The sequence below is a fragment of the Sus scrofa genome, chromosome 14 (assembly GCF_000003025.6).
Source record: "Sus scrofa isolate TJ Tabasco breed Duroc chromosome 14, Sscrofa11.1, whole genome shotgun sequence".
Classification (NCBI taxonomy): Eukaryota; Metazoa; Chordata; class Mammalia; order Artiodactyla; family Suidae; genus Sus; species Sus scrofa.
Genome location: NC_010456.5, coordinates 74,593,580 through 74,606,486, shown reverse-complemented (window position 1 = coordinate 74,606,486; position 12,907 = coordinate 74,593,580). Strand labels below are relative to the sequence as shown.

Below are 12,907 nucleotides of genomic sequence, written 5' to 3'. Positions count from 1 at the left end.
GAGGAGAAGGGACCAAGCGCCTAGGGGAGTATCTGCACACAGTAGGTGTTCCATAAAGAACTGTGGACTGGCAGGCCACTGGACATCTCTAGAGGCTCCACTTGTCATGGGAACTAGACAGGGAGGGCATGGGGCTCTCACAAGGACAAGGGTAAGGTCAGGTCTGCACCCCCTCAGCCTCGTGCCCACTGGGCTCCTGCCCTCATGCCTTCCTCGCTGGGGCTATACCTGCCATGATGTTCTCCACTACAGAGACAAAGTAGGCAGGCTTGCTGAAGGTGGGAGGGTTGTCGTTTTCATCCTGAAAAGAAAAAAGATAGATGCAGGAGCCAGGGAGGCGGTTGGGGCTGGTCAGCATCCCAGGTTGGCACTGAGGGGAGGCTGGGCACAGCTGGCACTGAGGACCTCTGGCCTCAATGTATAACCAGAGCCAGGCGGGGGGTCATGAGGTGGCCAGGTGGCCCTCTGGCTAGGCTACAGTTCAAGGATGCAAAGCAGGATTTGGGGAAACGTGGGGGTCGGGAAGTGATGGCCAGAGAGACGGAGAATGAAGGCAGCAGTGGGGATAGCCTATGACTCCCAGCTCCCCTAGCTCTCCCCGTCGGTCTCCTGGGGAGACCCACACTCCCACCCTCAGCTCATCAGCCCCCACACTCAGACCTTCCCATCCAGCTCTGGCAAGATGATGATGGAAAGTTCTAGGAACGCTGCCATCAACATTCTCCCTCCTAGTAATGGAAGGAGAAAGGAATACTTCAACCTAGAAGATGCTGAAGTACAAAGTGCAGGCAGGGAGCAGGGGGCTCCCAAAGACTGAATTCAGCCCCATCTGCACACCCACAATAATAGCCCTTCCACCTGCCTGGGCAAACCTGGCCCAGAACCACCAGCTCTGGTTCTGGAGCAATCCCTTCACCAGTGACTAGGAGAGAAGGACAGTGGCTGGGAAACGGTGCGGGATCCATAGGCTGAGCTGGCAGGGGTGTCCAGGCACAGCCTCCATCTCCTCCTGCAGCTCCTCCAAAATCTCAGGGAGACTTTCCCATCCTTTACGACTTTCATCCTCACCACTGTTTTTGCAACTATTCAACAAGAATTCCTCCCTGTTCCCCTCTTGGAGGAAGCCTCATGGCCTACCCTACCCCGACCCCGACTCAGGGCCTCCTCCCCTTTACCCAAGAGCCCAGCACGCAGCTCAGGGGTCAGCCCCCTGGGGAGTCTGCAGGCTTCAGTTTTCAGGGATGCAGGCATCCTAGGCCTCATTCCCCCCATGGACTGGGAGCCCTCTGAGGGGGAGACTCCTTCAGTGAGCCCCTTCTGCTGGAGTCACTTCCGGCTGAGCAAACATGAAGAAAGAGGTGGCCTGATATCTGGCTGCCCACCCCTTGGGACTTTGGAGACTCTTGTCGTGCCAGGATGATGGGTGCCCCGAGAGGTTTTTCTTTCCCAATCCAGTCCCTGGCTCTGGACCACACACGCCAGCTCCAGCTGACCTGTCCCCTCCCCAGCCTCAGGGAAATGACAGCATGAGGACCTGCCCGACATCCAATGCCCAGGGGCACGCCCAGGGGCACGCCCAGGCGTCCCCGGTGTGGGCATGGGTGCCCCATACATGTATATATTTAAGCCTTCTGCTTGGCTGCACGGAACGGCACGGAGAATGTCAGTGACAGAGCATGAGGCAGAAACTTATTAGCGGTGATATTTCCCCGGATCCTGGCGCTGCATTCGCTATTAGTTCTAATTCAGCGGCTCCCTCTACAAAAGCTTATTGTCCCCTAATGGGAAATCTACAAACCGAGTTTGACTTCTTTATTAAAAACCAACAAGCAGTGGATGAAAAGGAATCACCTGGCTCCATTTGCCCACCCCTCCTCCCACAATCCTGTCCCCTTGATCTGCCTCTCCCCCTCCCCGCCAACCTGTGCTGCCATCAACTCCATCTCCACTGGGGCTTTTCTTTTCTTTTTTTTTCCTCCAAGTGGAGAGAAAATCCCTTTGCTGGAGGGAGGAGACAGCTCAGCCAAGTGACAGCTACTTAAAAATCACCCACGTGCAAAATCAACCCGGAGGCGGCGACCTTTTCAAGTACGGTCTTTAGACACAAGCGATTCCACCATCCCAAAGTCCTGCTCGAGAGACGACGTTCAGCCACAGTCAAGGTGGCACCTGTCTCTGTTGCCAGACCCGCCCTGTGGCCAGGGGCCAGGGCAGACCCGGGAGGAAAGTGCAGGGCCCTTGCTGACCCGCATCAAGGCTCTGAGGTGGCTCCATGCCAGGGCACAGGCTGGCTCGCTGAGGAGGGAGCAAGGTGGATTCTTGGCTCTACCTGTCCTTGGACATGAAGCCCCCACTCCCTGATGTCAAGGAGGGAGGCTGAGGCTGCTGGCCACTCTTTTATTCAGAGTGGATAAAAGGTCAGTTCTGTCCCTGGGCCATCCTCTTCCTGTTCTGGCTCCATTTGAGGCAAAAAGAGAAAGAGGCCCTCCCCAGGTCCCTTAATTGACCACAGGCTGGGAGGTAGGCTGGGGTTTGGGGCAATCCCTGGGTCTCAAGACTCCATAAGGGCGGATCTTTGAAGGCCTTGCTACCCAACGTGTGGTCCCCTGATCAGAAACATCGCCATCTCCTGGGAGCATGTTAGAAAGAAAAAACCTCAGTCCTTCCTCAGATGTGCTAAATGTGAATTTGCATTTTTTTTTTTTAATTTGTCTTTTTGCCATTTCATGGGCCGCTCTTGCAGCTTATGGAGGTTCCCAGGCTAGAGGTCTAATTGAAGGTGTAGCCACTGGCCTACACCAGAGCCACAACAACTCGGGATCTGAGCCGTGTCTGCAACCTACACCACAGCTCACGGCAACGCCGGATCGTTAACCCACTGAGCAAGGCCAGGGATCGAACCCGCAACCTCATGGTTCCTAGTCGGATTCGTTAACCACTGAGCCATGATAGGAACTCCCCATGAATTTGCATTTTAAGAAGACGCCCAGGGAACCCGTGTGAACTTGGAGGAGCAATGGTCTCAGTCACATGAAGACTGGGATGCCCAAGGCTCCAAGCCTAGGGATGTGGTAGAAAGAACATGAACCTAGGAGTCAGACAGGTCAAGGTTCAAATCCTAGCTTACAAGGATTGGAAGCAAATTCAAATGCCACTTACTAGCCAGAAAGTCAGAAAGGCGCTGGTGACCATGGACCAGCTATGATCCTTCCCCTAAGCCTCAGCTGCCTCATCTGTAGAATGGGACTAAAAGAGACTACGTTAACGAGAAAGCGCCTAGAACAGCATGGAGCTCAAGTTTGAATTTCCATTTGGTCAATTCTGCCAACCTTCCACCTCAATTTATTTCTCTAAATTTTCCCGACTCTCACCCTCTCCCACTTTCAGTTCCCCAAAGCCTGGAGAGCGTCCTCCTCAGCCTGGCTAGGTTCTCTGGAACTTCCCTTCGCACCAGAGTGCCTGGTGCATGGATGCTGCTGCTGGCACACCTTCTGTCTTCTCAGCTGTGATGACAGCACCAAAGCCCACATGGCTAGGAACTACCTGCATGATCCCATCTAATCATTGCACTATCATGTGGCAGTACCACGAGTATCCCCATTCTGCAGAGGAGGAAACTGAGGCTCGGAGAGGAAAAGAACCCCAGGTCACACAGCTGGGTTTCAAAGCCCTATACTTCCGAGGCCATGCTCCTGTCTCTAGTCATAGTGCCTCCTTGTGGGGGGAGCAGGATTCACTGTCATCTTCAGATCCCCCCAGGACCTACTGCACCGTGTACACAGGAAGAATTCACCGCTTGCTTGAACAGAGAGAGCATGACGCTGGCTGAAAGTGATGGGTGGGTTGGTCAGGGTTAGGAGTGTGGCCAGGCTTAAGGGGGTGTGGGGACTGTGGTCAAGACTGGGAAACCAAGGTCATGTTTGGTGGCTGTGGTCACGGTCAGAGCTACATGGGAAAGAATCCCAGGATGTGGCCAGGATCAACAGGGAGCCACTCTGGTTCTCCACCATGACTCTTGGCACTTCAAGGTAGGTGGCAGTAGGTTAAAGGTAGGCTTCTGTGGATCTATGCTGCCCTGTCCTCCTGGCCACTCCCTGGAGCCTGAACTGCCAGATGCAGGGCCCCAGGCCATGCTCTTCCTTTTGCTGGACCTGGTTCTGCAGAGCCTCTCCATCCTCTGTTACCCCAAATCCTGCTCCCACATGCCCAGTTGCGGTGCGCCCCCCAGGCATCAACCTTGACTCTTCCATCACTGCTCACCCAGACTTTTCTGCAAGCAAGTAGGGTCCCCTACCCAGAGATGGTCCTGAGCCTCGGCCTCAGGTTGAGAGGATGAGGCTCATGAGAGCCAGGTATGGGGCAGCACCAGAGGCTGTTGGCGAAGCCATCTGGGACAGGAAGGTCATCCAGCAACCTGCCCTGGGCAAGATTTTCCTGGAGCTTTTGTCAGATCTCAACGAAATCTCCTAACCCGACAATCTGATTGAATCCCTCCTGGAGCTGGTGATGCACTAACTCTTCTATGAGCATATGCATTCACCCTCCCGGGGGGCAGCGGCATTTATGAGATGGGTGGGGGGTGGGGCACTGGGGGGGCGAAATGCCTACCGGTGGTGTCAGACCACAGTCTTTGTCCCTGGAATCACTGGGGGAGCTGCACGGGGCCAATGAACCAGTGTGGAGATGGATTCAGCGACTGATAATTTCAGACACAGAAAGCGCTAAGAGGTGCTTGATATTCACATCAGACAAGCTGTGGTTTGGCTTCAGGCCCCTTTAGATCTTCAGAGGAGTGGAAAAAGGAAGTAAAGAAGAAAGAGGAGCCCAGAGAGACAGTCAGAAGAGAGAAGATGACCTTCCAGGAATTCCCTTGAACTTCACGGAATGTGGTTGTAAAGGAAGAAACCCATCGCATTCCCTCCCTGCTGGCGCTCCAGCTCCTGTTCTTCCTTCGAGGGTGTCCTGAGGCCCCTGGATGATGTTAGAACAGGACCATCAGGCTCTTCTTGGGGCCCAGGCCTGCGCCTTCCCTGGCTGAGCTGAGCTGCTAAGGGACCGTCTGAGTTGTGGGGACAGCTAAGGAAGGATGTGGGGACACAGGGTTCTGGCAGGGCCCCCAACGCTGGGAAGCACTCATCACCCCATATTCTGGAAAGACAAGGCCAGTGTGCCCCCTGGGTACTTACAAACACCTCGATGGTGATGGGGACGGTGCTGTTCAGAGGGGGGTGGCCGGCGTCCTTGGCCATGACCGTCAGATAAATCAGCCCATTGGGTATCTGTTCATAATCCAGGGGGCGGCTCACGCTGATAACTGAAATGACAGGATGGGGCCCCAGGCCCTCTGTAAGCAGACTTCCCAGGTCTGTCCAGCCAGGGCTCCCCTTTGGGCAGAGAGGGTGAGGCTGGCTTGGCCTGAGCCACCTCTGCCTTGTTCTCCCCTCCTGCCTCTGAACTCCTGGAGCCTTACCTAGCCTAGGAATCTCTGTATGCTACAGGTGCAGCACTAAAAACCAAAAAAAAAAAAAAAAAAAAAAAAGGACATAGGGCAAAGGGATAGGGAGGAAGGGCTTTCCCAGCAGAAGGAATAGGAACAGACTCTGCAAAATCATGGAAGTGATCCCTGTAAGGGGAGAGATTGTCAAGGGGTTCAGAGAGGTTGGATTATGGATTATGGTGCAGAGAGGCCAGTGCAGAAAGGCAACCAAGAGCCAGATCACAAGGGCCTCCCTGGACAGCTTTGCTGTGTGACTCCGGGCAAGTCATCCTCTGTCTCTGGCCCTAGCTGCCTCAACAACAACAAGACAAGCGATCTCTTGGGATCTTGAAGCTTGAGGTTGTTACCGCAACAACAGGGATCAGGACTCACAGGTAGCAAGCAGGGCAGAGTCTAGAGAATGGACCCGACTAAGCCAGCAGGGAAAGGTCACATGAAGGGCGGGGAGGTGGCTGTAGCACCCCCGATAGATGGGGAAGCTTACTTAACAAGCCTCCCCCTACCAGATCCGCCCACGCAGCCTTTCTTCACAGGGACCCTGGAGACTGGGGTGACTTCAGACGCCTGGCTGGCTATGGGCCTAAGACCCAGAGAAAGATGTGGCCGATCTGAGACACAGATCTTGAGTCTGTGAAAAGGTGACCCATGCCATGGACTGCTCCAGCCAACAGGAGCTGTGGGGCAGCCTCCCAAGTGGTCTAGGTGTCTGGGAGACAGATGGGCCCCGCTCCCGAGAGAGGTGTAAGCATGCCGCCCTGCTCCTACCAGCCGACCCTCCACCCCAGGCTGGCCCCTCCGTCCTGCCCCCCACATACCTCCATAGCCCTCGTAAACGCTGATGTCGAAGTAGCTGCCGAAGGCGGAGGCGCTGACGATGCTGTAGGTGATCTGGTTGTTGGGAGGGGAGTCTTCGTCTGTTGCCTGGAAAGAAGAAGGCAGACAGGGCCCATGAGCCTTCAGTGACCCTGGGGCCAGAAAAAGGCAGGTCCTGGGAGCGGGGTGGGGTGGGGGTGGGGGATGACCCCTCTCAGAGCCGCCTTCTCGGCTCCTCGTCCCTCAGCTGGAGGCTGCTCTCTGGCTCCCAGCAGACACACCTCATGTTAGGGGCGGAGGTGTCCTGGGGCATCTGGAGGGCGGGTTGGAGGCCCAGGGGGAGAGAGGAAGGCCGGGCCTCACCCAGAGGATGGACGGGGTCTCCACCATACCTGGCAGGACCATCTCATGGTCCCAGTTTGAACATCCTACTCACAGAGGCCTTCCCTGTCCTCCAGACTAGGTCAGCGCCCTGGGCTGGGCACCCTATTAGTTCCCCTGCCCCACACTGGGCTCTAAACTTCTTGTTTAATTTCTGCCTTCCTCACTCAGACTCTCAACTCCATATGAGCAGAAAATGTGTTTCTTGACTGCAGCTGATTCCTAGCATTAAGTGCCGCGTTTGGCACTGTGCTAGGTGTTAGTGCTTGTGTTAGTGCTAGGTGTCTAATGAATGCATGTTGCATGAATGCAAAAAGGGAAGAAGGCACTTAGAACAGGGGTCTTCCTTCTCCTTGACTGTCTCTGGGGTGGCTGCATTGATGGGCTCTTTTCAGAGGTCTCTGACCCTAGAGAGCCTCCAGGGGCCTCCCTCTGCTCAGGGTGTAAGAGGAGCTGGGTGGGCAGGGAGGGCAGGGTCCATGATGGGTGGGCACATGGTCCTGCCTTCTGGGTATCCCCACGCTGCCCCTGCCACCTTGCCTGCATCCCTATCTCCCTCAGAAATAAGTTGTAGTGCTGGCTTCGGCCACACATATACCAAAATTGGAATGGTATCAAGAAGATTAGCATGGCCCTTGCACAAGGATGACATGCAAATTCGTGACGCTTTCCATGTTTTTATTGACTGTAATAGAAAAAATAAAAATCTTAAAAAATTTTAAGAAGAAAAAGAATATATATCTACATGTATATAACTGAAGCACTTTGCTGCAGAGCAGAACTTAACACAATCTTGGAAATCAAATATACTTCAATAAAATTTAAAAAATACAAATGGGAGTTCCCCTCATGGCTCGGCAGAAACAAATCTGACCAGCATCCATGAGGACGCAAGTTTGATTCCCTGGCCTCGTTCAGAGAGTTAAGGATCTGGTGTTGCCATGAGCTGTGGCGTGGTTCGCAGACGTGGCTCAGACCTGACATTGCAGTGGCTGTGGTGTGGGCCAGCGGCTGTAGCTCTGATTCGATCCCTATCCTGGGACCCTCCATATGCTGTGGGTACGGCCCTAAAAAAAGGCAAAAAAATTAAATTAAATTAGAAAAAATAAAGAAAATACAAATGAAGGAAATATAACACTCTCCAGAAAATGCCTTGAAAAGAATCTGGAAAAACTCTACACACACAAAGGTTTTTAGTATCAGGGCTTTTGTACTTAACGTCATTTTCATAGACCACATCGCTTTGATGCACCACTATTATGGGTCTATGCAAGTTGAGAAAAGGACTCACGTCACTGGATAGGAGTATGAACATCTAATGTACAGAGATTCAATTCAGTTGTAAAGAAAGCAATGAAAGACATTAATGAGCTCTGATTCTCACGACTGCATTGCAAACTGGAACACAACCACGCAGCTACCTAAAAATTAAAACAAGTTTAACCTCCACATATGCGCAAGGTGCAATTCACCAAGGGCCATTCTCTCCCAAGAAGTTCCTCTGGTTCACGCTGGGTTTCAAAGACTCATGCTCTTGAACTGAGTATTGCGAACTTAGAATCAGTTTGCACACGGACATTCTTGGGAATTTGCTGTGAACAACTGCTGATCTCTTGCACTGTTTTCCAACATTGTCTACACAACTTGATACCTTGAGCAACTATGGTCTTACTGAAAGAGACTGTATTTGCAAATAATTGATCTTCAAATGTTTACATGTAAGTAAGTGGGGATATACTAACTGAAGAAAAATGTCTCCCCCAGAAATAAAATCAATGTGCCATTGGTTTAAAGAATTTTGTGCTTTTATTTATTTATTTTTAAACCATTGAGACAAACCTGAAAAACTCTAACTATACCCAAGGGGGGAAATAAGGACAGTACAAGTTAAAGGGAAAATAAAAAAGAAGTAAGTTGTAAATAGAGCCTCTGAGTCCTGTCACTCTGGGTGGGCGGACTGGGGAGGGGTATGAGGACATTAAGGAGTTTCTGGTCAGAGGTCACTGTGTGGTGTGGTGGGGACTCATTGCAGGAGGATGCTTGGAGGGCAGAGTCTCACATTCTGGTCCTGGCTCTCAACTAATTCACTGTGCCCGCCTCTTCCCTCCTGCTTCCCCTTCCATGAAGTGTGTTGTGTCCATGGTCTCTGGTGCCTTCCAGCTGCAGCAGCACCCGGTTTTAAGCAGCCACTAAAGGGCTTGGAGGGGGCGCTTTACACAAGGAACTGCTTGGCACTCACCTAGGGAGATGGGGGTGGTGGTGAATGCAGACCTAAAATTTAAGCTGAACCCTCCTACACTGTTGGTGGGAATGCAAATTGCTACAACCACTATGGAAAACAGCATGGAGGTACATTAGAGAACTAAATATAGAATTGCCATATGACCCAGCAATCCCACTCTCGGGCATATATCCGGACAAAACTTTCCTTGAAAAAGACACATGCACCCGTATGTTCACTGCAGCACTATTCACAATAGCTATGACATGGAAACAACCTAAATGTCCACTGACAGATGAATGGATTAAGAAGATGTGGTATATATATATATATATATATATATATATATATATATATACACAATGGAATACTACTCAGCCATAAAAAAGAACAAAATAATGCCATTTACAGCAACATGGATGAAACTAGAGACTCTCACACTGAATGAAGTTAAGTCAGAAAGAGAAAGGCAAATACCATGTGATATTACCTATATCTGGAATCTAATATATGGCACAAATGAACCTTTCCACAGAAAAGAAACTCATGGACTTGGAGAAGAGACTTGTGGTTGCCAAGGGTGAGGAGGAGGGGGAGGGAGTGGGATGGACTAGGAATTTGGGTTAATAGATGCAAACTACTGCATTTGGAATGGATAAGCAATGAGTTTCTGCTGTATAGCACTGGGAACTATATTTAGTCACTTATGATGGATTATGATAATGTGAGAAAAAGAATATATATATGTATATATGACTGGATCACCTTGCTGTACAGTAGAAAATTGACAGAACACTGTAAACCAGCTATGATGGAAAAAGTAAAGATAATTTAAAATAAATAAATAAATTCAGCTCCTCCATAAAAAAAAAAAAATTAAGCCAAGACAGGCACTAAGCTCATACAGGAACCAGGGATGTGAAGTGATGCTCAGAGGTGAACTGACACAGACCAAGAATGTGACCGCTGATCTGAGAAGAATTCTTTGTGGTTGGCACTTCTTGCACTGGCTTCCTGAGGGGGTGGTCCAGGAAAAGGCAGAGAGAGAGAGAGGGAGGGAGAGGGAGAGAAGGGAAGAGAAACAGTCAATCACAGGGCACCCTAGCATCTTACCCGGAGCCGCACCAGCTGTGTGACAGAAGGCTCATTCTCTCTCAGGGCACCCACATAGGCATCCTTCTGGAAGGTGGGCACATTGTCATTGACATCCAACACGTTGATCCTGACCCGGCCTGTGGTCTCCTCACCGCCCCCGTCCCGGGCAATGACTGTCAAGGTGAAGCGCTGGATAAGCTCGTAGTCCAGTCTGGCAATCAGCATGATGAGTCCTGTGTCCTTGTCCAGAGAGAACCTGTGTCAGGCAGGGAGGAGGGAGGGAAAGGACACAGGTATAAAGCAGCTTATAGATAAGGGCCTGCATTTACCAGCCTATCTCTGCCCTAGGTGACAAAGAGACATTAAGGAAGTCTGAAACTGCCCTCTTTTTCATTTTTCCTAAATAAGAAGAGCTTCAGCTATTTCTAACAGGAGGTGAGTGGGCAGGGATTGGGACCACATGAGGGGTGGGGTGGACAGGTACTGAGAGGACACGAGCGGGTTGACTTAATCAAAGTGGAAACTAAGACAGAAAGATTCTCCTTTTCTTGTGAACAAGAGTTTCTGCCTACTGGAGATATTTAGATGTTGAGGGATTGTAATGGTCAGAAATTCTTATAACTGATACCACAGAAATACAAAGGATCATTAGAGACTACTAAGAAAAAATGTATGCCAGCAAACTGAACAACCTAGAAAAAATGAATAAATTCCTAGAAACATATACCTTATCAAGAGGTAAATGCAGAAATATACCTGATTACTAGTAAAGAGATATCAGTCATCAAAAAATCTCCCCCCCCAAACAAAACTCCAAGAGCAGTTGCTTTCAATGTTGAATTCTATCAAAAAGTTAAAGAATAGGAGTTCCTGTCGTGGCGCTGTGGTTAACGAATCTGACTAGGAACCATGAGGTTGCAGGTTCGATCCCTGCCCTTGCTCAGTGGGTTAAGAATCCGACATTGCCATGAGCTGTTGTGTAGGCCACAGACACAGCTCGGATCTCATGTTGCTGTGGCTCTGGTGTAGGCCTGCAGCTACAGCTCCGATTAGACCCCTAGCCTGGGAACCTCCATACGCCGCAGGAGCGGCCCCAGAAAAGGCAAAAAGACAAAAAAAAAAAAAAAAGTTAGAGAATAAAAACAAATCCTTCTCAAACTCTTCCAGAACATAGGAGAGTAAGGAATACTTTCAAGCTCATTTTATGAGTCCAGCATTACCCTAAGACTAAACCAGACTAAACCACAAGAAAATTATAGGCCAAGATCCCTGATGAACACTGATGCAAAAACTTCACTATTAGCAAACCAATTCAGTGCATTAAGATCATTCAACCATGAACAAGTGGGATTTATTCCAGGGATGCAAGGATGGTTCAATAGCCACGAATCAATGTGACATGTCACATTAACATAGTCAAAGATATAGCATATGATCATCTTGATAAATACAGAAAAAGCATTTGATGAAATTCAACATCCATTTTGCGATAACAATTCTCAACAAACTGCGTATAGAGGGAAAGTATCCCAAGATAAAAAAAAAGCAAAAAACCATATATGACAAACCCACAGCTAACAATACAGTCAATGCTGAAAATCTGAAATCATATTCTCTAAGATCAGGAATAAGATAATAATGCCCATTCTCCCCATTTTTATTCATCATAGTACTGGAAGCCCTAGACAGAATAATTAAGGAAGGAAAAAAAGCCATTCAAATCAGAAAAGAAGTAATGTCACCATTTGCAGAATAACATGACATTACATGTAGAAACCCCCAAAGGCTCTGCAAAAAACTGTTAGAATAAAACATGTTTGGTACAAAGTTGTAGTATACTAAATCAATATACAAAACTCTGCTGGGGAGTTCCCATCATGGTGCAGTGGAAACGAATCCGACTAGGAACCATGAGGTTGTAGGTTCGATTCCTGGCCTCACTCAATGGGTTATAGATCTGGCGTTGCCGTGAGCTGTTGTGTAGGTCAGAGATGTGGCTCGGATCCTGAATTGCTGTGGCTCGGATCCTGCATTGCTGTGGCAAAGGCCAGCAGCTGTAGCTCTGATTAGAACCCTAGCCTGGGAACCTCCATAAACCATGGGTGTAGCCATGGGTGCAGCCATGGGTACAGCCATAGGTGCAGCTCTGATTAGACCCCTAGCCTGGGAACCTCCATAAGTCATGGGTATAGCCCTGGGTTTCTATATACTAATAATGAACTATCAGAAAGAGAAATTAACAAAAAACAATCCCACTTATAATTGCATCAAAAAATAATAAAATGCTATCTAGGAATAAATTTAACCAAGAAGGCAAAAGACCTGAATTCTGAAAACTATGACACTGATGGAAGAAGTTGAAAAAGACACAAATAAACTGAAAGATACTCCATGCTCATAGACTGGAAAAGTTAATACTCATAAAATATCCATATTATCTAAAGCATATTATCTAATTTATAGATTCAATGCAATCACTATCAAAATTCCCATGACATTTTTCATAGTAATAGAATAAACAATCTAAAATTTGTGTGGAACCACAACAGACCCTCAGTAGCTAAAGCAACCTTAGGAAAAAAGAACCAAGGTGGAGGCATCATGCTCCCTGATTTCAAACTATATTTCAAGATTATAGGAATCAAAACAGTATGGTATTGGCATAAAAGCCAACACACAGATCAGTGGAACAAAACAGTGAATCCAAAATTAAACCTGTACGTATATGGCCAATTATTTTAAAACAAAGAAGCCAAGACTACACCGTGGGGGAAGGACTGTTTTTTCAATAAATAGTGTTGGGTAAACTGGTCGGCCCCAGGCAAAAGAAAAAAACTGTTTTATACCACACACAAAAATCAATTCAAAATTGATTAAAGACTTCAATGTAAGACCTGAAA

At 49.0% G+C, this 12,907-nt stretch overlaps 1 protein-coding gene across 8 annotated transcripts in view; it reads right to left on the bottom strand.

Moving 5' to 3' along the window:
- CDH23 (cadherin related 23) overlaps window positions 1-12,907 on the bottom strand; it is a 467,077-nt gene that overhangs the window by 128,137 nt on the left and 326,033 nt on the right. For all 8 annotated transcript variants that reach the window (XR_002338421.1, XM_021072656.1, XM_021072657.1 and 5 more), the window contains 4 exons: window positions 10,026-10,263; window positions 6,313-6,418; window positions 5,187-5,314; window positions 229-301 (listed from right to left, as the gene is read on the bottom strand). Coding sequence is in view for 7 of the 8 variants with exons in the window: in XM_021072656.1 (XP_020928315.1) it covers window positions 229-301; window positions 5,187-5,314; window positions 6,313-6,418; window positions 10,026-10,263 (545 nt within the window). In the remaining variant the exon portion in view is untranslated. The remainder of the gene's footprint in view (window positions 1-228; window positions 302-5,186; window positions 5,315-6,312; window positions 6,419-10,025; window positions 10,264-12,907) is intronic.